This window comes from Centroberyx gerrardi, chromosome 13, assembly GCF_048128805.1.
Source record: "Centroberyx gerrardi isolate f3 chromosome 13, fCenGer3.hap1.cur.20231027, whole genome shotgun sequence".
Classification (NCBI taxonomy): domain Eukaryota; kingdom Metazoa; phylum Chordata; class Actinopteri; order Beryciformes; family Berycidae; genus Centroberyx; species Centroberyx gerrardi.
Window position 1 is genome coordinate 30,060,919 of NC_136009.1, and position 27,315 is coordinate 30,088,233.

General features: G+C 45.3%; 1 protein-coding gene across 1 annotated transcript; it reads left to right on the forward strand.

Moving 5' to 3' along the window:
* smg7 (SMG7 nonsense mediated mRNA decay factor) lies at nt 1-26,523 on the forward strand. The gene is made up of 22 exons (XM_078287826.1): nt 1-97; nt 1,099-1,130; nt 1,842-1,959; nt 2,915-3,047; nt 3,363-3,534; nt 4,705-4,776; nt 5,563-5,713; nt 6,522-6,657; nt 7,998-8,160; nt 10,205-10,364; nt 11,125-11,195; nt 13,225-13,285; nt 14,061-14,180; nt 15,035-15,455; nt 15,575-15,716; nt 16,575-16,972; nt 17,603-17,980; nt 20,666-20,752; nt 21,715-21,868; nt 22,395-22,565; nt 23,394-23,554; nt 24,756-26,523. Exons 1-22 carry the CDS (start codon nt 72-74, stop codon nt 24,867-24,869), a joined length of 3,441 nt encoding a protein of 1,146 aa, XP_078143952.1. The 5' UTR covers nt 1-71; the 3' UTR covers nt 24,870-26,523.
* Nucleotides 26,524-27,315: the final 792 nt, after the last annotated feature.

A 27,315-nucleotide genomic window follows, 5' to 3' on the forward strand; every position in this document is an offset into this window, starting at 1 on the left:
AACAATATGGCGCCGGGAGTAGCGTTAGCTTCTGGACCAGTCGTTGTCTGAAAGACCGGCGATCGGGCAGGATGAACCTCTGCGCCCAATATTTACGGTAAATCGAAAGCGAAATCATTTGTTCGCGTTTTCAGTGGTTCACTTCGTACGATCGATTGATATTTGAAGCGAGCAGATTCATTGTTTCGTTTGGTTGCTAACGTTAGCTAGCTAGCTTGCTAGCTTGGGGACCAGCCCCCTGAATGTTGGCGCTAGCTAGCATCTCATAACAACAAACAATCGATGCTGCCGCCTGGCGTACACACTCTTGGTCAAATGTGTGTAATGTTTAATCTGACCTGGTTTGGTTGTAGATAAATTGAATGTTGATGGGCTGTGGTCGTGAAACATGGATAAATGTGTGTTTACCCGCCATACAGGGATGCGTTAGTCAGTGTGTTGTTGCTAGCTAGCTTTAGCTTGCTAACGTTAGCGTCTTTCTGCGTATGTCAGGTTAGCGTTAAGCTGAGTATGTTAAATAGTGAATGTGTTTCGAGTATACTAACGCCAGCCTTTTCACTCGTGAGCGGCGCTTACTATTGACCTGACTGTGTGTCTGAAGGCTGTGTGTTAAAATCCAGCCAAAAGGTAAAGGTAATGTGTGGTGGGCGGTCAACGTTAGATGTTTCATTTGCTGGCCGATTCAGTAACGCCAGGGTTTGTTATCTGTAGATTCTCCATCGCATTTTGGATCCAGGGGTTTGTCTGACCCCGACACCACCACCACTCTGCCCTGATGACATTTCATATTAGCTATTTAACGTTAGAATGGAGCCACAGCCGGTAGAGACGTAAGACATGGTAGCAACATTGACCAGTCGCACTTGCAAGTGGTAGCTAGCTGGTCTGTAAGCATAGGTAGCACGTTAGTTAGCCATCTATTCTCAATAAACAGGAAGTATAACATTATGTAATGAACGCTAACAAGTCAAGTGTCTACCAAAACTGCCATTATTACCCAGCTGTTCAACCTGCTGTTTGTCATGCAGCATGGTGTGGAGTATCTGTCTGTGAGGTTCCCATCTAATCTCTGCCTCTCCTCTGTTTACATCCGAGCAGACAGGCAGAGGCCCTGAAGGCTGACATGACAGGTATGGTTTGGTTTGCATATCACCTTCAACAATTTCCTTAATGCAATTCCACAGAGTCCCATATCTGCACCCTGGGGAGACCTATCAGCAATGTAGGCTGTGTACGGGGATCTATATTATTCATATGCAGGCAAATTTTACCTTTTGTTTAGTTTTTTTGTAACCTCCTCATCTGTGATTTGCCTGGCCTGGTGTTCAATGAAAAATGTCTTATAATTTTGATGTTTAATGTTTTCCAGCCTCTGTTAATTTGAGGCTAGGATTAAGTGCAACTTGTGTTAAAAACTGTCTCAGCATTAATCAGTATAGGTATCCATATTATATGAATATACTGCATACACTCTGACTCCACATGACTGGGCATCTTCTGCTACACACTAGTGCTTTTCAAGCTTTTACCGCTGGGCAGGAGCTTAACGTTTTTGCCCACATGGCACAGTGACTGGCACATCCCAAAATTCGCCAGTCACTTGAACTATTTTACCATCCAACACATGTTTTTAGAATAGAACCGCACCGCTAAATGATGGTTGGTTACCTTCCAAAGTGGCTGGTGGAGTAGACTAACTTACCAGACTCATGCAGACATTTAGGAGCTGGTGGTAAATTCCCATCCTGCTTTACAGCACACACATCCCCCAGCTGATTCAGGTCTTTTTTTACAAACCTTGACCCTGAGGAATGTTCGTCTCTTTCCGCTTTGTCCGTCAGATTCGAAGCTGGGGGCGGCAGAGGTGTGGACGTCCCGGCAGGCCCTGCAGGACCTGTACCAGAAGATGCTGGTGACTGACCTGGAGTACGCTCTGGACAAGAAGGTGGAGCAGGACCTGTAAGCCCCGCCTCCCGCTTCACATGACGCACATCGCACCGGCCATTCACAGTCAAAATCACTTCAGTCACCAAGTCCAAAAACTGCCGGAATATGTCTTGGTGACGTTGGAGCAGAGAAATATGAATAACTAATGTAGCGGGGCAGTACATACCGACACACATGGTACAGGATAACAAAGCTTCATATACAGTGCAGAGGGACAGTCTGGGACATACACTATACAGCAAACTATACACATCATCCAGATATGTGAAGACGAAGTGCAGACAAGGTATTAAGGTATTCGATACCGTGGACAATATCACAATATTCATGAAATATTGCGATATTTGATATTGAATAATATAGGACTCATTTTTCAAATAATATATTACTTCTGGGTTATGAGTCGGCTAGGGACTATACACTGCGGTAAAAAAACAGTAGCTGTTATGACACCGCCCATAAATTTTTATTACTGTGATGACCGGCGACTTCTTGACAGTGTTATACTCATGTTGCAGGCTGGTCGCTTTTTCTCAGTTTTTTGAGACTCATTTGACTTAAAACTGTTCTTATATTTTTTGTAAGCTAAACCAGCATTTTAGAATTTAGTTTTTAAAGAAAAAAGTCAAATATTTTACATAAATATGTGACATATGTTATACAGTCTTAACAGTCTTAGTCTAACATTAAAATGTGTTTAAAAAAGAGAAATATCTTGTTATTGATATGATAAACTAGGTTTTAAGTAACTGAAGTATATTACAGTACTGTTTTTATGGTTTTCATCTTATTAATAATTATCGATTGTATGAGGCAATTTTGGCCAAGATAATCAGTTACCAGCATTCATATGGGCACAGGCCTGCAGTCGGCCTCCCTGACCACCAGGCGGCGCTGCAGCCGTCTCACCTGTCGACGGCGTCATGTGACTTTGTGTCCTGACCGGTTCTGGTCCGTCTCCCTGCAGGTGGAACCATGCGTTTAAGAACCAGATCACCACGCTGCAGAGCCAAGCCAAGAACCGAGCCAACCCCAACCGCAGCGAGGTGCAGGCCAACCTGTCGCTCTTCCTCGAGGCAGCTAGTGGATTCTACACACAGGTACGAGTCAGGTGGAGCGAACCGAACCCACAAGTGTGCGAAATGAACAGAATTTTACACCGAGATATTCTTTTAAATTGTGGATGGTAGCGGTGTATATCACGGCGTACTTGTTCTTCTGGTGACGTCATTTGAAACAGAACGGCTGTGTTTTGCCTGGAGTTTCAACGGTGCAGATACTTTAAAGCTCTATGTGAGAACTTCCTGTCGGCAGCTGCTCTGGTCAGAATTGACAATGTCACATCAATGTGCTTATTGATCATGTAAACAGACACATTAACCATGCCCCCCCCCCCCCCCCCCCCCCCCCTCCAGTTACTGCAGGAGCTGTGCACGGTGTTCAACGTGGACCTGCCGTGTCGCGTCAAGTCGTCTCAGCTCGGCATCATCAGCAATAAACAGAGCAGCACCAGCGCCATCGTCACTCCGCAGCCCAGCTCCTGCTCCTACATCTGCCAGCACTGCCTCGTCCACCTGGGAGACATAGGTGAGAGCGTTTACACCGGGTCAGAGGTCGAGCTGACGGGTTGATTTCTGTGTAAAGATGCCAGAAAGAAAAGCAGAAAGGAGGGTTAAACGAACCTGCTCTGACGCCCTCACCACCTAGGAGAAAGGCAGCAATCGCATTACTTTACTAATTCCTCAGCAGCAGCAGTAATTGGTGCCATTCCTCGTTCCATTACTCTGTGTTTAGTTGGCAGCAGCGGCTCTTTGTTTTCCCCTGAGTTTCTCATCGCTGTGTTGTGTATCAGATGCTTTGATAAACTGGATGTTGTGTTTTTCATGGTGGAAAGCGTTTTGCTGCCCCACAAAGTTCACAACGGACCAGAATGTTCTTTGATCCTCGATCAATTCAAAGTAATTGGAAAACTTCCAGCTGCTGAAAGTCTGCGTCTCTCCCTCAGCCTCCAGCTTTTGTTTTGTTTTTTTTAGCAAACAGCCGTCGAAAAACCTGCTGCATGTCCTGAAGAGACAGATGAGGAGAAACACAGACAGGGATTTGGGAAAAAAAACTTTGAAAATTTGAAAGGTTGAAAGGGGTTCAGGTTTAAGTAACGCAGCGTTACTGGTAGGGATGGATCAATATATCGAAATTCAATATATCTCAGTACAAAAATGTGACAATCCGTATGTTGTGTCAGGAACATGAATGGTGATATCAGCTCCATGTTATTCTGCTGTCAGGAACATGAATGGTGATATCAGCTCCATGTTATTCTGCTGTCAGGAACATGAATGGTGATATCAGCTCCATGTTATTCTGCTGTAGTAATCACTAATGAGACTCTTGACCATCACAGTTTCACAAGCTCTCCATCCACATTATATTATTGTCACTTTGTAATGACGTTTTTAAATTGTTGTTTACATTCTAGCAGCCAATGGCATCGCTAGAAAGATTTGAGTCTCAGAAATAAACAAAATTCTGCTCAGTCAGACTTTGTTGTCACTGTCACAACAAGAAATATAAAGGGGAAACATATTGGACCAACCAGACATTTTATACAGTACATAAAACGTACTGTTTTATGGTCTGTAAAGCCGTGGTAACTGTTTTGAAAAGTGAGATACTGCTACTGCTAATACATGTTCACCAGCTGAATACATCACCAGTTCAGTCTCTTGGTCTTATCTTTACTGTATTTCTTTCCTGCAGCGCGTTACCGCAACCAGACCAGCCAGGCGGAGTCTTACTACCGACACGCAGCTCAGCTGGTGCCGTCCAACGGTGAGTCTGACGCTCGGCTCCACCTGCTGACAGCAGGCTGGAGACCAACAGCTACTGGACACTTTGATTGTTTCAGCAGCCAGCTAGGTGTTTACATCAGAGCAGACTCATGATGGTTCGCTAGCTGCAGAGTGGACTAACTAACAGACAGTCATTAACCTCCATGTGTCTGCTGGTGCTGGTGTGTTCATCACCTTCTGCCTCGACACATGATATGGGGTGAATTGGGTATGCTCTTATATCCTAATTTCTCAATATGTAGGAATAATTTACCAGTGAACTTAAAGGAACTCACTGCTGGAGTCAGGTTGGAGTCGTCAGTGAAAGAACAGCTTGTCAGGTGTAGGGACCGATGACTGAGTTAACTGATTTTTATGCTTTTGCTTTTGTAAACTATATTGTGTATTTTTTGATGTTCTGTGTCATTGTGGCCAGTTCCACTAAATTATATTTGTTATGCATTCTAGGATTTTATGATTGCCATGTTTTATAAGAATGGAGTAAATCATTGGTGAGACTTAGTCCTTGTTTTGTACAGGATGCCATTCTGACTTTTTAATAATACTTTGATTATTTTCCCAGCCCAGTAGTGTTTAGAACAGAACTCCAAGTGACAGTTTGTTACCTGTAGAGCAGACGGACTCACCAGACACTTTCACTGTTTACCAGCCAGTTAGATTTCTAGATGATTTGGTTCTCTACTAAACTGTCTGTTGGAGTCGTCAAACTCACCCAGCATGTGTCTGGTTCTGTGTACTAATGTAACCCTCTGTCGTGCCTCTGCAGGTCAGCCGTACAACCAGCTGGCCATCCTGGCCTCGTCCAAAGGAGACCACCTCACCACTATCTTCTACTACTGCCGCAGCATCGCAGTCAAGTTCCCCTTCCCAGCAGCCTCCACCAACCTGCAGAAGGCCCTGTCCAAGGCTCTGGAGAGGTGAGGCTGCATGTGCAGCAACAATACGATAAACTGAATAAATACAAATAATATTTTGTGCTGTCACACTGGGGTCGGCTTACTTGTCGGCTAAAGCCAGTCAATGCAGAGAAACAGGCAGTGCATGAAAGAAATTATTTTAGGTGTTGATCTTACTCGCTAATGTGGCTAATTACCAGTTTTTCCACACGGAAATAATGATATAATAATAATAATTACTGCTGAAACATTTTGATAATCGTTTTAGTCATTTATCAAGTAAAAATACCAAACATTTGCTGGTTCCAGCTTCACAAACGCTAAGATTTGCTGCTTTTCTCATTATTAAATCAATTATTATTATTAAATCAATGAATCCTTTGTGTTTCTGGCTGCTGGTCAGACTGAGGAAGAAATCTGAAGAATCACTTTGGCCTCTGGGAACTGTGATGGCCATTTGTCATTCATTTTGACTATGTGATTAATCGATTTATTGAAAAAATTATCTATAAATAAAATAATTGTTGCAACCCGTGATTTTGGAAACAGAGTTACAAATTGCTTCACAGAAGAACTTATAAAACGGGTATGATTAACAAGAAAAGTGAAAAGTAAAAAAAAAATCTCTCTGAAACCCTGAGAGCTCTTGTGATTTGTATGTTTCCATAATCAATATTGCGACTTTGATACTGTTTTGGATTAATTGTTTAGACCCAGGAATCACCCACCTGCTCTGTTATTCTGATTCTAGAGCCAAGTGATTATTTTTGTCCCTTTTCCTCCGCCTGTCACCCCCCTCCCCCCTCCCCCCTCCCCCCTCTGTTCCCAGCCGAGACGAGGTGAAAACCAAGTGGAGCGTGTCGGATTTCATCAAGGCCTTCATCAAGTTTCACGGCCACGTCTACCTGAGCAAGAGCCTGGACAAGCTGAACAGCCTGAGGGAGAAGCTGGAGGAGCAGTTCCAGGTAAACCAGACTGAACCGGACCGGGTCTGCACAACAGGAGCAGGGGTTCAGTTGATCAGGTTCCAGCCTGCTTCCAGACTCCTGAATCTCGTCCCGCCCGCTTTTCAGATTTTGTGGAGCGATTCAGGAGAAACAGTCGAGCCAATCGGCGTCTTTGTGGGCGGGACTAAAGTTTGAACCGTTTGTACAACGGTTTTTCATTGGTGTTTCAGCAGAATAGATTTGTTGAATTCACCTCCTTAACCAACAGATCGTCTTTGCAAAGATGATATTTTTATCTAAATGGACGACATTCTTGGTCAGTTGGTAAATGTCTGCTAACATGTAGAGGCTGACTGGCTGCAGCATCATGTGACTGAAGTGATGTCACAGCGGCCGATAGGTCAGTCACTGTGATTGGTTCAGATACGTCAGTCACTAGTGATTGGTTCAGATACGTCAGTCACTAGTGATTGGTTCAGATACGTCAGTCACTGTGATTGGTTCAGATACGTCGGTCACTAGTGATCGGTTCAGATACGTCGGCCACTGTGATTGGTTCAGATACTTCGGTCACTAGTGATTGGTTCAGATACGTCAGTCACTAGTGATTGGTTCGGGGAAAGTCAACCCCCCCCACACAGAAAATGACTAACGAGGAGGAACTCTCAGGCTGAATAATGGAGTGGGAACCAGATGGACGTTCAGTCTGAAGATCAGGATAGTGTTGGAGCAGATCGAGGAGCAGTCAGGACTGACCAGAGCCTGTCTGCAGGCCGCAGTAGCTGCTACATCCCAACATTAACCAGACTCTCTCTCTATTAAACCACACAGCTCCATTCTCCTTCAAATGATGGTCCAACCAAAATTGGACAAAAGTTTACCAGACAAACTTTTTTCCCTATAGAATAGATTTTCCAGAGGTGTTTTGATTTATTTAACTTTTTACAAACTGTTCTCCACAGCTTTTTGATGTTGAAAATAAGATGTTAAATGATGGACTTGTCTGTCTCTTCTTCTGTGGTGTTCATACCAGTTAAGAACACATGAAGAAATGCTGAATATGAGCATCAGTCCAGACTTCATTTTGTTCTGCTAGGCTTTCCAAACATGAGGAACCGCATCTGTCTCCTTCTACCCATAATCCCTTGCGTTTTGGGGTGGTTTCCTGTAGTTGGTTGGAGTAACGAACCGCACGGCAGTTCTCTTGTTAGAGGACTGAACAAACCAACCAACTAAAGGAGGACTAACCTGGTATAATACACGTTAGATACAACTATGACTATTACCTGTGCTTCCTGTGCATGGTTTTGACTCGTGTGTGTGTGTGTGTGTGTGTTTGTGTGTGTGTGTGTGAGCAGAGGCTGATCCTGCAGAAGGCCTTCAGCTCCCAGCAGCTGGTCCACATCACAGTCATCAACCTGTTTGAGCTGCATCACCTCAGAGATCTGACAGCTGACAGCAGCGAGCAGAGCTTCAGCACCGAGCAGCAGATCAGCTGGTTCCAACTGCTGGGCCTCTTCAGTAAGACCATACTGCTAATACTGCTAATAATACTGCTAATAATACTACTACTGCTAATACTGCTAATAACACTACTACTGCTAATACTGCTGGGCCTCTTCAGTAAGACCATACTGCTAATACTGCTAATAATACTGCTAATAATACTACTACTGCTAATACTGCTAATAACACTACTACTGCTAATACTGCTGGGCCTCTTCAGTAAGACCATACTGCTAATACTGCTAATAATACTGCTAATAATACTACTACTGCTAATACTGCTAATAACACTACTACTGCTAATACTGCTAATAACACTACTACTGCTAATACTGCTGGGCCTCTTCAGTAAGACCATACTGCTAATACTGCTAATAATACTGCTAATAATACTACTACTGCTAATACTGCTAATAACACTACTACTGCTAATACTGCTGGGCCTCTTCAGTAAGACCATACTGCTAATACTGCTAATAATACTGCTAATAATACTACTACTGCTAATACTGCTAATAACACTACTACTGCTAATACTGCTGGGCCTCTTCAGTAAGACCATACTGCTAATACTGCTAATAATACTGCTAATAATACTACTACTGCTAATACTGCTGGGCCTCTTCAGTAAGACCATACTGCTAATACTGCTAATAATACTGCTAATACTACTACTACTGCTAATACTGCTAATAACACTACTACTGCTAATACTGCTGGGCCTCTTCAGTAAGACCATACTGCTAATACTGCTAATAATACTGCTAATAATACTACTACTGCTAATACTGCTAATAACACTACTACTGCTAATACTGCTGGGCCTCTTCAGTAAGACCATACTGCTAATACTGCTAATAATACTGCTAATAATACTACTACTGCTAATACTGCTTGGTCTCTTCAGTAAGACCATACTGCTAATACTGCTAATAATACTACTAATAATACTACTACTGCTAATACTGCTGGGTCTCTTCAGTAAGACACACTTCATACTGCTAATAATACTGATAATACTGTTAATACTGCTACTGCTGGGCCTCTTCAGTAAGACAATACTGCTAATACTGCTAATGATACTACTAATAATACTACTACTGCTAATACTGCTGGGCCTCTTCAGTAAGACACACTTCATACTGCTAATAATACTGATAATGCTGTTAACACTGTTAATACTGCTACTGCTTGGCCTCTTCAGTACGACAATACTGATAATACTACTACAAATACTGCTAATTCTACTACTACTAATACTATTACTACTGCTAATACTGCTAATACTGTTAATACTGTTACTGCTAATACTACTAATGGGCCTCTTCAGTAAGACCAGGCCTTCATACTGCTGATACTACTCATACTATAACTACTGCTAATACTACTAATACCACTAATCCTGCTGATATTACTACTGCTACTACTACTACCAATACTAGTACTGCTACTAATATTACTCCTAATTCTGCTACTACAACTACTATTACTAATAGTACTACTAATAATGATAACACTAACTAACATTTTTCCATTTGGATTTTATTAATTTATTTAACCCTCTTATGCAGATCGACTTACAGTGACTGCAACCATAAATTACATTTACTATTATAGAACGCTTATTAAAACAGAGTTACAGAGTGTTTTTTCAAGATGACAAATAAAAATGTGACAGAGAAAGAAGAAGAAAATCCAAAAGGGCAAATGCACAGAATAATGAAAACAAGAATAAATACAGAAAACAGGCTGTAGTTCAACTGAAGTTTTTAAATGTTTTTAAATGCAGAATCATCTGATTATTCAGTGTAGTTCATGTTTTCTGTTCACTTTGTTTGCACAGAGAGATCTCAGTGTTGATGCTGTCAGATGAGTCTGGATATTTGAGGTGTGGAAGAGTTGGATTGTGTTTGTTTTCTGGATGGATGGCTCCACAGATAGATAAATGCATGGTTGGATAGACAGGGATGAAAGGATGGATTTACAGTGAACATCAGAAGTCTGCACACCTTTAGAAGTTTTAGCCTGTACGTCATGTGGATCTCCTCCCGCCCCTCAGTGTCGTTCCTGGGCGTGATGTGCAGCCGCGCTCTGCTCAATAAAACCCGAGGAGAGGGCATCATGGGAGAATGTCCTCTGCCGGCCATCAAGGTTTCTCTGGACTGGCTCAGACTGAGGCCGAGCGTCTTCCAGGAGACCGCCGTGGACCAGAGGCAGCAGTAAGTCATCGGCTGAGCTCTGACCTCTGACCTCTGTAGGGACCAGCAGGAATCACTACAACACTGACCGTGTCCAGCTAGTGCTGAAATGATAACCGGTTAATCGCTTGTCATTTATCCAGAAAAATACCAAACATTTGCTGCTTACAGCTTCATGAACGTTAAGATTTGCTGCTTTTCTCACTTTCATATCATTATAAAATGAAGACTTTGGGTTTTTTGGCTGCTGGTCAGACTGAGTAAGACATTTAGAAAATCACTTTGGGCTCTGGGAAATATTTTTGACATTTTATAGACTAAATGACTAAATCTCTCCCTCTCTCTCCCTCTCTCCTCGCTCCCTCCTGTCTCCCTCTCTCCCTCTCTCTCCCTCCTCTCCCTCTCTCTCTCCCTCTCTCTCTCCCCTCCTCTCCCTCTCTCTCTCCCTCCTCTCCCTCTCTCTCTCCCTCTCTCTCTCCCTTCTCTCCCCCTCTCTCCTGTCTCCCTCCTTCCCTCTCCCTCGTCTCTCCCTCCTCTCTCCCTCTCTCTCTCCCTCTCTCTCTCCCTCCTCTCCCTCTCTCTCTCCCTCTCTCTCTCCCCTCCTCTCCCTCTCTCTCTCCCTCCTCTCCCTCTCTCTCTCCCTTCTCTCTCCCTCTCTCTCCCCCTCTCTCCTGTCTCCCTCCTTCCCTCTCCCTCGTCTCTCCCTCCTCTCTCCCTCCTCTCCCCCCTCCTCTCTCCCCTCTCTCTCTCCCTCCTCTCCCCCTCTCTCTCCCTCTCTCAGCGTCTGGCCCTGGCTGGTTTCCATCCTCAACAGTTTCCAGCCCAAAGAGGACGATGTGTCCTGTTCCTCAGGTAACGAACACCGGCTTCATCTGCTAACTTTAGCCTATCGATTCATGTAGAGCTGCACCCATACACTTCTCACAACCAATAGGAGTATCAAGTATTATTTATTTAGCAGATCGGTCGATAATATGCGTACCGATCCAAGAACTCGATTACAGGAACTAATGCATCAGTTGGGTTTATTTATGCATTCGACCAAATTACACACTGACTGTTGTTACTCTCCTCGGTCAAAAAACAGCTGATTGAGAGTAAAGAGCAGCTGAACAGACGGAGAACAGAGCGGCAGGTTTGGTCGAATAAAACAGAATGACATTTAGTCTTCACAGCCAAGACTTCAAGCTTTCCTCCTGCCAGAAAATAATTAAGAAACAAATATTGCACCCAAGCACTTCACTTACAGTTAAGTAAGGATATCAGGAGGAGTACGAGTACATCGGTACTGTACTGCAGGGCTGTGACGGTTACTGCATCACCGCAATACCGCGGTCATGTGACACCTACCGCGGGGTTGAGCTCATTACCGTCATCACCGCAAGTTTTATTGTATACTTTATTATATGAAATATTACAGGCACAGCGCCAAAAGCACTTGAGTAGCAAAACGGCAAAAAGGGACTTACCAATTGTTACGATTGTTCATCTGAATTTACTGAATGAAGTTATTGGAATGTGACTTTATGTAGGCCTACGCACTCATCTCATACTTCCTATAGCCTGTCTTACAGTATATATCGTATACAATAAAAGGAAATAACCAGCATGAATAACATTTGTTTAATGTCAAATATTTATACACATAATGAGCTCTGTCCATTAAATCCTTATGGGAACGTGATTACGCAACAGCTGTCTCGCTCTCCTCTCCTCTGTTCCTCCGACCGACAGTCACCACTCTCACAGGATTCCTCTGAAGCGGTTCTTTGACACGGTTTGTCTGAAAAAAGTCAGTTTATGTCGACTAGCTGCCGATATTCATGTTTGGATATTCAATGGAAATACAGAAGCGCAATACTACTGCGCAACGAATGCTTTCAGTTCATCCACGGACAGACTATCGCACGCTTCATGTCTCTGTGCGCCTCATCGCACTGTTGTTCTAAATGTCAGTAATCACGTGTGAAATTACTTTACATGTTTTGATGGCGCTGACTTGCTGGATGGAAAAAAGGAGGAGAGAGAGAGAGACTTTCACATCCGTCTGCAGCCTGTTGTACTCGCCCAAGTTGCGGGTGTGTTGCAGGGAGAAAATTGCAAAAATTAATTTACAATCCTCGTTTTTTTAAATTCTGAAAACACGGGCCTTTAAAGCCTAAATATTTGGAAAAACTCACGGAAGGATGAGACCGTAGCATTTCCAGTGTGTGAGAAATTTAAATTTTAAATCTCAACCCCAGCCGGTGTAAAAAGTCCAATATTGCTCTTGAACAGCTGAGCAGGCGGTGCTGTAGGGACAGACCTGGACTGGACAGACCTGTAGCTTTTATTTAGAGTGTAGACCTACATCAGAGAGGCTATAACAGATAGGCTACAGTACGATTTTCTTGCTCATTACTTATTCATAACTACGAGTCCTAGGCTATACGAGGCGCTGCTCCTCTCTGTACCTCAAACTACTTCTATTAACTCTTGTTCTCAGTCTTTATCATTTCACGGGAACATTTTAAAATATAATATTGATAAATATATCAATAGCCTACTTATTATACAAAATAAAATTTGATAAACAATATAAAATGTTGCAGTGTCTGGGGTGCGCTACTACGCACCGTCAGCACTACTGTACTGTACAGATGTTATCGGTGCACTCGCTGCATCTGATGGTCTTTAAATGTCTTCAAATTAGATTCTTCCTTCATGTAAGTGTTTTCTCATTACCTGTCTCTTTACAAAGTGCTGGCAGTCAGAATAGTTTTTTATTTAACTGATAGTATATAAATGACTGTGTAAAATGATGTGTAATTGATGTCAATCCATTGCAGCAGTGTGGTTTTAAAACAGGTTTTGCTGAGGGTGTGTTTGTTTTCTCCCCCAGTGACGCCCCTGCCGGAGGAGTTTGAGCTGCAGGGTTTCCTGGCCCTGCGGCCCGCTCTGAGGTACACACACACACACACGCACACGCACACGCACACGCACACACACACACACACGCATGCATGCTTTTCTGACACGTTGCACTGGATCTTATTATAAACGCCTCACACACTCTGCTGTGTTCAGGTTCCTGTGTAGTCGGGAACATTTCACTTCCAGGTCTTAAAGTTTTGAAATTGCACAAAAAGTAAAAAAAAAAAAAACTGTTGTTGAATCCTGATCCACATCACTGCACCGTCATTTGACATTTTGCGATATAACAATATTTAGCTGACAGTCATATAGTGATTAGTGATGGGATCTGTTTATCTCAGGATATGATTCGATACTTGATATGGGGTTCAGGATTCAATACATCCACGATACGATGTGATAAATAAAAGTTCAGTGACAACAAAGTCTGACTTATGCTTATTTCTGAGACACAAATCTTTCTAGCGATGCCATTGGCTGCTAGAATGTAAACAACAATTTAAAAATGTCATTACAAAGTGACAATAATATAATTTGGATGGAGAGCTTGTGAAACTGTGATGGTCAAGAGTCTCATTAGTGATTACTACAGCAGAATAACATGGAGCTGATATCACCATTCATGTTCCTGACAGCAGAATAACATGGAGCTGATATCACCATTCATGTTCCTGACAGCAGAATAACATGGAGCTGATATCACCATTCATGTTCCTGACAGCAGAATAACATGGAGCTGATATCACCATTCATGTTCCTGACACAACATATTGATTGTCATATTTTTGTGTTTCGGTGTTTCAGGTCTCTGGACTTCACCAAGGGTCACCAGGGCATCCTGGTGGACCGGGACGGCCTGCCGGTCCCCGCCCGCCACCAGAGACTCATCAGCCTGGGGAAGTGGGTGGCCGACAACCAGCCGGGGTGAGTGGTCATCTTCCCTCTCACTGCATCTTTGATGTTTCATTGAGTGTGTTTACTTTTTTAAGATGGTTTGCTTTCTTCACAAAAGCCCTAGTTGTTGCCTCAGTAGTTGCTGTTTCCTAATATTTATTTATTTTAATAAACCTGGTTTGTAATTAGGTTAAATAATTGTATAAGCTGTTTTTTTTACCTCCCATAAAGTAACTCAGAAAAAGATCAGGAAATGCTCCTGAAGTTGGGATTGAGATTTGGCTGCAAAAAAGCCTCTGGGGAATTTGGATCATGAATAGAAAAGTGCAAGTTATTGTATTATTTTATAGAGACAGAACTCTAAATATTGACAAGGGCTGTGACCACATTGCAGCATAAATACTGTCTGTTAAGACTTGATTAATATTGTTCAAGTTGTTATTGTCCTTTAATGACAGTATTGCAATATTTCATGCTTTTATCAGAAGACTCTGGAGCATCAGCAGGTTGGACATTTCTGGAGTTTGTGGTGGACAAATACTTTACAGAGACTTTACGGAGACTTTAGATATTTTACAGACAACATTTCAGAAAATCCAACGCCACTTTTGAACTGTTGTGCAATGAAACTGAACCAGCTGGACCAATGTGTTTCTATCGTAATTCATCGCATATTTCTAATTTGATGTGTCATATTTGCAAATAAATACATGGATGGAAACCCAGCTATTGAGTACAACAGTAGAATAAGCTTCAATTCCTAGATCACCAACATTATAAGCAGCCTATTGTGAGGAGGTCAGGGGTCAGAGGTCACAACACCCTGACAGTACATATCGATCAACAATAGATCATCGTTATCCCCTCTCTCTCTCTCTCTCCAGGCTGATCCAGTGTCAGGCGAGCGAGGACGGCCTCCTCGTCTTCGTCACTTCCATCCCGGAGCGAGCCATCGAGGAGCCGCAGGAGAAGGAGGCGCCCGTCCTGCAGGAGTCGTCCAACGGCGAGCAGACGCCCAACGACGGCGGCGGCGGCCTGAAGTCGGTGCTGTCGGCGGGGAAGACGCAGAGCGCCGGGCTGGACGGCGGCGAGCGGCCCGTCGTCACCTTCAAGGAGAACATCAAACCGCGGGAGCAGAGCCGCGAACCGATACGCAACCATCACCAGAAGGACGGAGCCAAGGAGCGCCGCGACTTCACCAAAGGCAACGGGGCTGCTGGGAAAGGAGAGCTGAAGAGAGACGGCAAGAGGAAGAGCGAGCTGAAGAAGGCCGGTCATGAGAAAACTGCCGAGGCCGGAAAACAGGTAGAGAAACACGAATAGACACGAATCATAAAATAATATTGTTATTCAACGTGACAAGGCGGCAACGTAAAACGGCGTCATTAACAGCTGACGATGTGATTGGACGTTTTGTCGTTCAGGTGAAAGCTCAGGTGGAGCTGAGGAAGACTCCGGTGTCGGAGGCGAGGAAGACTCCGGTCACCCAGACTCAAACCACCTGCTCCTCCCAGTTCATCCCCATCCACCACCCAGGAGCCTTCCCCCCCCTGCCCAGCCGGCCCGGTACACACACACACACACACACACACACACACACACAGTCTAAAATACACACACGCCTGCCTGGTATACACACGTTATGTTTTGTGTCCATTAGCAGTGGTATATTCTGGTGTATTGTGGTAGATCATGGCATGGTTTGATGATGTCAGCCAGAGAACAGCAGGGCATTGAATTTCAGCGCTGGTTGTTTCGTAAATCATAAATAAACTTTAAACTACTATTGAAGAGGGTTGTTGCGGTGGCGGTTGTTATGGTGACAGTAATGTGTCCAGTAGCATCCAATGGGAAACAGTCTCTGCTCTGCACTCAAGTTAACTCTCTGAGTGTTGAGTGTTATAAATCTCTAATTAAAAAGTGTTACTGTTTACAAATACAGCAAACTGTAGAATTTAAAGTTTCACTTTTGTTTTTGGGACTCCAAATAATGACTTTGATAGTGCTTAGACCGCACTCTAGTGGCGAAAGGCGGTATAACCGGTGTGACCGGTGTGACCGGTGTGACCGGTGTTGGAGGGAAGCAACACCGGTGTGAACACGGCACCACCGTGACAACTCTGCTATTAAACTGAATGTTGTGCAAAATTTTTCCACGATAAACAAGAGCCGTTCTGTTTAGAACCGGTCACTGTGACGAGTCTGATGTTTATCGTGCTAAAAAGTGCAAAGTTCACTGCAGACAGTCTGTCTACTGTCAGGCCTTCATCTGCACACTGAGGATTTGCACATTGAAGATTGAATGAATGAATGATTATTGATGATTCAATTACATTGAAGAGAGCTTTTCTGAACTGTGCAGGCAGCATGTTGTTAAAGAGCGCGTTTCCCCCTTTAATCCTCCTCCTGATTGGTTCTCGGCAGGTTTCCCCCCCCCGGCCTACGTCATCCCGCCCCCCGTGGCGTTCCCGGGGCTGCAGGTCAACCCGGGCTTCACCTTCTCCGCGGGCGTGTCCGTCCCGGGGCCGTTCCTGCAGCCGGCCCACAGCCAGGCCGGCGGCCAGGTGCAGGCCGGCAAGCAGTCCCACATTCCCTACAGCCAGCAGAGGCCCTCCGGTCCGGGGCCCTCGGGCCCGGGGCCCATGTCGCAGGGCCCGCCGCAGGGCCAGCAGCCCCAGGGCCAGCCGCCCTCCCAGCAGGCCTTGCAGCAGTCGGTGCAGCTGCAGGTCCAGGCCCTCGGCCAGCAGCAGCAGTCGCCCACCAAGCCGGTGCAGCAGGTGGGGATGGGGAAGAGTCCGCCGCACCACCCGGGTCTGCAGCAGGTCGGTCCGCTTCAGCCTCACCGCAGTCAGCTGGGACGCATTTACAGGACTGGCTGCCTGTTTGTTGCTGTAACAGAAAGGCAGGATAATGAGCAGTGTAATGAATTACTGCTGCTCCCAGGGAGTAATGAGTCAAGTAATTACTTTGGAAATTTAGATTAGATTACATTTCAGTTATCCCTGTGGAGAATCGCTGCAGCAGCAGAGAATAGGAACAGTGACTTCAATACCAATACTAAGTTTAATATCTAAAAATTTGATTATACCCAGGCTCTTGTGACAGTGCTAAATAGGATCCAGAATAATGGGCTAAAAATAAGGATAGAGCAAATGGGGAATTAAACACAATGCAGTGAACAATTTCAATACTAGAACATACAGTATTAAGTAAAAATACATGAAAAACATGTAAATAGAAAACAATTAATATTATAGGTTATATAGGTTAACATACATATGTGTATATACTGTATATACATATGAATTCACAGCATATGCAAAGTGTATAAAAAGACAGCAGTAACAGTGAATGTAATGTAATGACTATGAATACTAGAGTATGAAAACCTGGAATACACTCAGCAGTAATGAGTATAATTAGTAATGAGTGTTGTGTTTGTTGCCCAGCAGTACATGCAGGTCCAGGATCAGCCGGCTCAGATGTGGAGCCAGGCGCAGGCCGCCATGCAGAAGCTGCCGCCCATGCAGCTGCCGGTCAAGCAGCCGCAGCAGCCGGCCTACTTCCTGCCGCAGGAGCCGCTCAAACTGTACGAGCACCAGCTGCAGCCGGTGCTGCAGGGCGCGCAGCCGCCCGCGCAGCCGCAGCTGTCCATGGACAAGAAGATGAAGTACCCCGACGTCAAGATGCAGGATTTCTACTGGGAGCCGTCGTACCGGATGGGCGACAGCCTGGCCGTCATGGCGGAGCGGATGGGGAAGAGGCCCCCGCCGGGCGGCTTCTGTCCCGACCAGGACGCCGGCGCCCCGCCCCGCGGACCGCCGTTCGAGGTAAGGAGCCCCCGACCGCTGAAACGGAGGGAGGGAACAGTGATGGAGAAACGGGTTGTCCTGTCGAGTCGGCTTTTCTATATCTACACTTTTTTTCTTGCTGTCGTTTTCTGTTTAGTTTTTTCCTCTTTGCTTTTTCCTTCCTAGCTCAGATTTTTGCTGCTGTTACTCAGGATTAGGAGGTTCAGGTACCAGCAGGGGGCGTTTGGTTCTGAGGCGCGAGGTCAGAGATTCTGTGAGATCGCTGATTGGCAAAAAGACGGCTGCATGGGTCTGCTGCTGTTAGGACAGTGAGGTGTGATGAGATCTCCTGATCAGTCCTGCTTGGAAACTCAAGTGTCAACAAGAAGTCAGAGAAACAAACTCAGCATCAGTCCACACAAACACAAGAGACAGAAAAAACTATTATCTGATAGTTTATGCCGTTGTAACTCATTCAGACGTTCATTTCTGATTGGGTCAAGATCAGCTGTGCTGATGTACCCAGGGAGCTAATTTGCGAACTTTCTCGTTTTGTCTGTTTTTCTTTCATCTTAACTGACAGCTCACCTGCTGCTAACTGTTGTATAGAAGGTGTAATCCCCTAGATGGCGCTGTTTGCAGGAATTATGGGATCTTCAGTGATGCCAAATTAGTAATGTCCAATTTTTGCTCGTCTGTCCCTTCAAGAGAAGCTTTTTTGTCCAAGGTGAATGTGGAGGGTGTTCAGTCCACTGAGCCACAGTCTGACAGCAGGCGCTTCTTTCTTCTTTTTACATTTTTTAGCTGTAATTAAACTATTGGGAACTGAACCCTGCTGCGGTTCAAGGTTCAGTTCCCATTGGAGTCGACCTGTACACACTCCTGGTTCTGTAAGGTTCTCCTGGTTCTCTAAGGTTCTCCTGGTTCTGTAAGGTTCTGCAGGTTCTCTCCTGGTTCTGTAAGGCACTTTGCCTCTGTCTGGCAGTCAGAGTGAACTCAGTCTTGTAGGTTTCTCTGTAGCTTTCAGCCTAACTTTCCCTCTTTCCACCTCTCTTACCACCTTGCCTTTCTTTTTCTCTCTTGTTTTTCCCCTCCTTCTTCTTCTTCTTCTTCTTCTTCTTGCTTCATCTCTCACTAGGACAACAAGAGCTCGCCTCTTCTACCTCCAGACCTGTTAAAAACTCTAGCAGATTTTGAGGAGGAGGAGGAGCTGGTCTTTACCAAGCCTCCTGATTTCTACCAGGCCTTGGCCGGCCCTCTTAGCTCTGCTCCTGGACCAAACATATTTGTATGTAGCACTGTCTTCCACCCAACACCACGCAGGCCTAAAGCCACAATCTGCTGCTCTGTAGGTCTGATGATTCACATAATCTGGACAAAATTAAGAAAATGTTCATATTTTATGTAGTCGTAGACCTGCTGTCTTGTGATATTAGCTGTAGTGTAGCATCATGTTCAGCTGTACAGTGATGTGTTCTAGTTGACAGTCATTTTGCCCGGTACACTTCGTATTGAAAACTGACTCAAATCTTCAGATCCAGTCAGGATAAAGCAGGCTGGAAAAAGAGCAGGAAGCAGAACAGAATAAAGGATGGAGACGCTGCTGGCTGAAGGACGTACGATCCATCGCCAAGTCAGAAGACTGATCAATTCATGCTCAGTCTTTTAATTTATCTTTGTGTTAGTTGGATTAGCTGTTGAACAGATTGTGGCTTTAATCGCATGCTGAATGTCTTTTGTCCAAACCAGTCTGATAGGAACAGACAGAATAAAGTGTTGAGACAGCGAAAGACTTAAAACCTCATTTATAAAAGTTTGTTACACATATTTTACACCTTTGACCAAACCCAAGCTGACGCCCATTTATTAAGTTATCTAGATGTCAAAATCAATGAATACAGTAGAAATCACTTTAATATTATTATAGTCTTTGACATGATCGTACGGTGAAAGAACAGATCAAGAGAAAGACCATTTTTATAAATGAGGCTCGATTTGCAGTCATATAAAATGAGTAAATGTTCAGGGAGCGGACAGTATTTCACTATCAGTGGAAATGAAGTCTCTGTCAGAGCAGCCGCTGTGCAGGTGAACGTCCGGTCGGCAGGTAAAACAGTGAAAGACAGTAAATTAGTCGACTCTGCAGGTTTCCAGCCATCATTTGGAGTCATGCTCTAATGATAGTGAAAGAGATTCAGCAGCCACTGACACACCAGTCTCCTGTCTCCACTCTCGTCCGCTAACCATCGCTAAAGAAACATCCAAGATTTACAGAAGTTTAGCTGCTGGATAGTGGTAGACCCCCCCCCAACACACACACACACACACACACACACACACACACACGGTATAATAATGTTGGATTTGAGCCATCATTTTGTCATATTGCCTCGACTTGTGTTTCAGCTGAAATGAACAGCAACTCTTAACCAATATATACCAAAAAAAACCAAAAACCAAAATAGGATAGGGCTGGGTGATAGTTGAAATGAATATCATGATAATCATAATGATTTTTTTTAGATTTATATGTCATGATATGGCTTATGTAAAATATTGATGTTCATCCCAACAAAACTGACATTTTCAAATAATGTTCCTTCAGATGTTTCACGCCTCATTTTGTCAGTTTTTAAATACAATGTGCTTGTTGTCATCAGTTCAGTTTTGACTTGACTGTAACTGTCGGTTCTCCTCATGCCGCCTGTCCTTCGCCTCCTGCAGCTGCCAAACCAGTCCAGGATGGAGAGCGGCCCGGAGGTCATCAGCCAATCATCTTCCCTCCTGCCTTTATCTGGCTTCTCCATGCAGGTCAGTGTTCTGCCTCCAGGTAACACACGCTGTAGAGGAGCAGGAAGTAGCGCCGGGTATCGAGAACCGCTTCCAATTTAGTGGATAAGCGAGCGGTTCCTCTTATCGATCGGTAAGCAGTTTGGATGCTTCTCCAGTTCAGCGAGCTGTCGATGGGGTTTGATGCTGGCGGGTCGGACGTGCTCAATAAAGTGACAGTCGGTGGCAAAAATGTTGTTTTTGTTCTGTGATGTCGACCTCCAGGTACTTTGTTCTCACTTGTTTTTTGTATTTTGTTCCCTAAAGTAAGGCTGCATGCCAAATGAGCCTTAGCTGTTTTCAGGAGTAATTCTGCACAGCAAAGTCTGTCTGGAGTAATAAAACAAAGTGAACTCCACTAGACCTGCATGTCGTCCCTGAACATTTATACAGTCGGAACTGATAAGGGAATAGATAAAGAATCAGAAAAAAATCCTAATGATACCCAGCACACAGCACAAACAGACCATAATGCACCTGTGGGTTGATAGTGTTGTTGATCAATACCAGTGACTCAGCTGCTGAGATTTGGTCCGGACCGTTCTGGATCAAACACTGAAACTGAAAAAACAGCTAAATGAGATTCTGATTCAGATTTTGATTTGTTAATCCAATCCCACCTTTAATCAAGTTTGAATGTTGATTCTGCCTCTTTCAAAATTCATCATGTTAAAATCTTATTTGTCCAACAGATGGCAGGATGGAGCTGTATGTCAAACCTGCAGATCTGGATTCTGTAATCTTGATTTTGTATCTGGATCAGAAGGATCCTGTCTGAGATTTTTTTTTTTTTTTTTATAAACGTAGTAAAAAAAGGAGATTAGAAGATCAGTGTGATTCGTCTGTTGCGGGGATCGAACCTGTGACTCCTCAGTTTCTGATTGGTCCGTCGGAGCTCCAGTTCCCCCAGCGCTGAAGCGGTGTTTTGTTTTGTCTGTGTTCAGGAGAACTACCAGAACAACAGCATCTTCAGTCAGGCCTACGGCAAGAACCTGCCGCCCAACCCCAAGCCCGACGCTCCCATGATGCACCAGGAGCCGTCCCTCTACTCGCTGTTTGAAGGGACTCCCTGGTCGCCCTCGCTGCCCGCCAGCTCAGGTAACCTGGCTCCCCACCGCCTCCCGTTCACCAGCTCTCCTCACGTCAGAATGATGCCGGACTGGCAACCCACGTTACCGAGCGATGAATTTAATGTTCCTTTTTCAGGCTGCTTTACTTGACTGATTATTGAAAGAAGTCTGTATTAGATTGGAGGAAAATTTGTGGAAATTGGGTTGTTATAGCAGCAAATTAAAAGATACAGAAGAGAAAAATAGGATATTAATAAGAATGGAGCAACTGGGTAGTAAACATAACATAACCAACATTTTCAACACAAAATTAAAACTAAAATTCTCTTTTTTAGGCTTGCTTTTATTTGAATTACAGCCTTTTTTCTGTTTATTCTTTTTTAATTTGTGCATTTGCCCTTTTGTATTTGTATTTTTTCTTCAAAATTGTTCCCATTTTTATTTACCTTGTAAAACATTCAGTAAGTCTGTTTTTGAAAAGTGCTCTACAACTACAAAACAAATCAGCACTGAGCAGCAGTGACCTCATATCTATCCTGCGCTCTGATTGGCAGATCACTCCACCCCGGCCAGCCAGTCTCCTCACTCCTCCAACCCCAGCAGCCTGCCCTCCTCCCCCCCCACCCACAACCACGGCTCCGTGCCCTTCTCCAACTTCGGGCCCATCGGCACCCCGGACAGCCGGGACCGCCGGCTGCTCGACCGCTGGAAGGCCGAGAAGAGCGGTGAGTCGGCGCCACGTTCGTTTCCGTTTCCGTCTCAAAGCTCCGTCAGAGCGACTCAGAGAGCTTCGCTTCCTGCAGCAACGTTACAAGTGGAAGACCGAGGTTTTACTGAACGGATCCTAGGCCTGCACGGTTAATCAGAGATCATCGTATATCATGAGTTTATGTTTCCACAATCAATAATCAGGAAAATCTGTGATATTGAAGTGTTTGTTATATTTCCCGGAGTGGTATATGAAGCACTTCCATTACTGCTGACCAATCACAGCCTCTGAATGCTCAACATGCACCATGTGACCAAAATGAAATGTTAGAGAGGAAAATCCTGAAAATGTTGTTTTAGTTCCTGAACGTGGATCATCGTCTCATCTGGAGACTCAACAACAACAACAACAACAACAACAACAACAGATTCTGACAGTTTGTCTTCAGGTTGGAGTTCAACCGAAAATAATAAAGTAGGAATTATTTGTCATTTGATTTGAGTAAATCAGGACACAATAAGACTGAAAACAAGTCTTTCTAGCTGCTGCTACTTTGACAAATGCTGCACTGAAACATGAAAAAGTGAAAAAATATGTTAAGGTACAAAAGTGCAATAAAATAATTTTGTTTCCTGAAACGGAGACAAATAATAATGATCACAATATTTAGCAAATTAATCTTCATAATCATGTTTTTCCATAATGGTGCAGCCCTAACATATCTTGTTAGTGACCGTTTGGAGCTGAGCTTTGCTTCAGTGTGTTTTACGGCCCTGTGTTGTGTGTGTGTGTTGTGTTGTGTTGTGTTGTGTGTGTGTGTGTGTGTGTGTGTGTGTTGTGTCAGGAGCAGTCAGCGGGTTCGGACTGGACTACCTGCCGGCTGCAGCCTCTTCAGCAGCTTCAGACAACAGCTGGCACCAGACCGGGCCCACCAGCAGCTCCTGGGCCTCCCAGGAAACTCCCATGGAGGAGTCGTCGTCCACCGTGCTGCTGGACAGTCTGAAGGTAACATCTGTCCCGCCTGTCCCACCTGTCCCACCTGTCCCGTCTGTCCCACCTGTCCCGTCTGTCCCATCTGTCCCACCTGTCCCGTCTGTCCCATCTGTCCCACCTGTCCCATCTGTGTCCCGTCTGTCCCAGCTGTCCCACCTGTCCCATCTGTCCTACCTGTCCCGTCTGTCCCACCTGTCCCATCTGTCCCACCTGTCCCATCTGTCCCACCTGTCCCATCTGTGTCCCGTCTGTCCCATCTGTCCCACCTGTCCCACCTGTCCCATCTGTCCCACCTGTCCCATCTGTCCCACCTGTCCCATCTGTCCCACCTGTCCCACCTGTCCCACCTGTCCCATCTGTCCCACCTGTCCCACCTGTCCCATCTGTCCCATCTGTCCCATCTGTCCCACCTGTCCCATCTGTCCCATCTGTCCCACCTGTCCCATCTGTCCCACCTGTCCCACCTGTCCCACCTGTCCCATCTGTCACCTGCATCACCAAATCTCTGCCTCACACACAATCTGCACATACTTTCTACAGTTTAAGGACGCTTTAGCACTAGGGATGAGACAATATATCTAAATTCAATATATCTCAATACAAAAATATGACAATCAATATGTTGTGTCAGGAACATGAATGGTGATATCAGCTCCATGTTATTCTGCTGTCAGGAACATGAATGGTGATATCAGCTCCATGTTATTCTGCTGTCAGGAACATGAATGGTGATATCAGCTCCATGTTATTCTGCTGTCAGGAACATGAATGGTGATATCAGCTCCATGTTATTCTGCTGTCAGGAACATGAATGGTGATATCAGCTCCATGTTATTCTGCTGTCAGGAACATGAATGGTGATATCAGCTCCATGTTATTCTGCTGTCAGGAACATGAATGGTGATATCAGCTCCATGTTATTCTGCTGTAGTAATCACTAATGAGACTCTTGACCATCACAGTTTCACAAGCTCTCCATCCACATTATATTATTGTCACTTTGTAACGACATTTTTAAATTGTTGTTTACATTCTAGCAGCCAATGGCATCGCTCGAAAGATTTGTGTCTCAAAAATAAACACAAATCTGAGGTAAACAGATGGTCTCATCTCTAGTACCGACATGGTTGGTGTGCAGAAGCTCCTTCTTGTTGTGAACGGTGTTAGTTTCAGTGTTCCCGTGCTCACATCTCGTTCCCGCCTCCCTCTGCAGTCCATCTGGTCGAGCTCCATGATGCAGCCGGGCCCGTCGGCGCTGGAGCAGCTCCTCCTGCAGCAGAAGCAGAAGCAGCAGCGAGGCCACGGCGCCATGAACCCGCCTCACTGAACGGCAGGCCGGCCGCACTTTGTGTCCAGACGTCAAAACCACCAGGAAAACGGGAGGAAAAAGAAGTTTGACGAAGACGAGCTCCGACAAAAATGGTAAATTAACCGGCGAACGGTGGAGGCTGGGGAGGCGAAGCGACCCCCGAGGCTGAAACACACACACCCCCCCCCCCTCGGCTGACGAGGAGCGGCGACGCCCCTCCTGACTCGGAGGGCGTGGGATTACGTCTCTTCGACCGCGGTGCCGAGCGCCACGCCACCGCCGGGTTTCCTTCCACCCGCGGGATTCTGAACATTGAGGAAATCTGAACATAACCCCTCCCCCCCCCCCCCACCGCCGCTGCCGCCGCCACCCCTCTTTTTGGACAGACCCCACATCTCCAGAACTCCTCTCCGATCTGGAAGAACATTTTTTTTTGAAAAAAAAAAAAAAAACGACACGATCCGACTTCCTGGGAATGTCTGCTTGCTCCCGGCGGAGCGCTTCTTTTCAGCGTCTCCGTCGGCGCGGATCGAAACCGGTTTCGTCTTGATGTTTCGCCGGTGCGAGAGAGCGAAGGCGGTGTGGCGGTTCGCCGCGGGGGGACGGCGAGGCGAGGCGGGCCTTTACAAAGGTTAGGAAGCGTCGGTGGGAAAAAATACAGACCGCTCTTTCTGATCTCTCCGTTCATTTTCATTATCTCGGAGGAGGAGACGGCTCTTTGTAGCTGATCGGTTGAATGAAGGAAGGTGCGTTCAGCAGCTATATATTGCCACAGTTGGTACAAAGTTAAAAAAAATAAGCGTGCCTATCTCTTAGCCGTGCACAGACGCTGGTGTTTTGAGAAACGGTAGAAGCAGACGCTGCTTTGGGAGCCGGGTTCCCGCCCGTCTCCTGGACCGCCGACCGCTTGCTGTCCATCTTTTCGGAGGAAGCGTCTCCAGGCCCGAACAGCGTGGGACTGCGTTACGGCACATGGTAGAGGAACGCAGATGGAAATAAGAGGGGGGGGGGTAAGAAAAAACATCAAACTTAGGGATAGTATTATCGTTAGCTGCAAGAGATTGCAAATATTTAAAAAAAATTACTGTATTTTGTGATTTGTTCGTAGCAGTTTTAGCTTCATGAACTATGGGGTAAATATGTCCAGTAGTTTCCTGCTTAAAGAGGAATCTTTATATTTCTGGGTTCCTCCTCCCTTCCTGTCCTGCCTCTTTCTCTTCTTCCCCTTATTTCTTTGAGTAAAGAAAAAAAACAACAATGTAACCCTGCTAGCTTAACCTGCATTAACTGTTTCGTTTTTTTTGTTCATGTTCTGCCTTTTTAATAGTTTTAAGCAGCTTCGTTGGCTCTCTGTGCCTGCTCAGTGTCCGTTTACTACTGCTGTCATGGTTAGCACTATCACCGAGTGGACAACAGACAGACAGACAGACAGACAGACAGACAGACAGACAGACAGGTAGTTGGAATGCTTTCCACTAACTTTTCTTCAACAACCACTACTGTAGTTGCACACACTTCGCCCATAAACAGGCTTGATCCTTGTACAGCGGTTCTGTTTTATTAATCTTGCTGTTCGGTCGCAGGAGAGGTGAAGCGTTTTCCCCCGGCAGCCTGTAGCTTTTAACTAACCTGTAACTACTAACCATGATGCTGCGGTGACAGGTGTCTGTCGGGAGGGGAGGGGGGAGGGGGGCGGGGCGGGGAGGGGAGGGGGGAGGGGGGCGGGGTAGGGAGGGGAGGGGAGGGGGGCGGGGTAGGGAGGGGAGGGGAGGGGAGGGGGGAGCCTTTACTTGCCGGTCAGTCCTGTTAATGAAGGGCCAATCAGAGAAGCACTGGGCGACAGCTGACCACCCAGGAGGCTCTGTGCTAGCGGGGTCAGAGGCTCCGCCCTCTAGGGTCAGAGGCTCCGCCCCCTGGGTTCACAGGCTCCGCCCCCTGGGTCCAGGCTTACTGGAAACGGTTTAGACCGCTCTATAAGTTATTTCCTCTCTGGTCTAGACCAGTGGAAAGGCATTTTCTATCTAAAAAGTGTAACAGACTCGCTATTTAGTTCTGAGGGATAAAAAGCCTGTTTTTATTTTCCTGTAGAGGACGTTTTATTAAAGCAGACTTCAAATGATGTGTCTATTTTCCGTGTGATTGTGCTTTTCATGTTGCATTTACAAAATGTATTTGAAAAATAAAGATAAAATATACATCGGACTGAATGTGGGGACAGATTTGGCCAGAGGCGTTGAGTTGTAAAAAAGGAGAAAAAAAAATTCAGCTCAGCAGATGGACTGGACTGTGAATTTGTTTAAAACCTGTTTGCTTTTCTGTATAACGCTCAGCACGGGCTTCTGAACGGGACCGGTTTTGGAAACTGGTTCTGAATGTGGATCTGGTCGCCTTTTTGGAGCAAGAATGAAAGGGACTCGAACCGCCGACGTCGCCGCGAGGCGAGGAGGAGCCAGCGACATTCCAC

What these genes read in the sequence shown, in the direction of transcription:
- smg7 (XM_078287826.1), top strand. Translation starts at nt 72, where the DNA reads ATGAACCTCTGCGCCCAATATTTACG. An exon ending in TCAGCTGGTGCCGTCCAACG is followed by an intron (nt 4,777 to 5,562) that starts GTGAGTCTGACG and finishes GTGCCTCTGCAG; the next exon opens with GTCAGCCGTACAACCAGCTG. An exon ending in CCCCCTGCCCAGCCGGCCCG is followed by an intron (nt 15,717 to 16,574) that starts GTACACACACAC and finishes GGTTCTCGGCAG; the next exon opens with GTTTCCCCCCCCCGGCCTAC.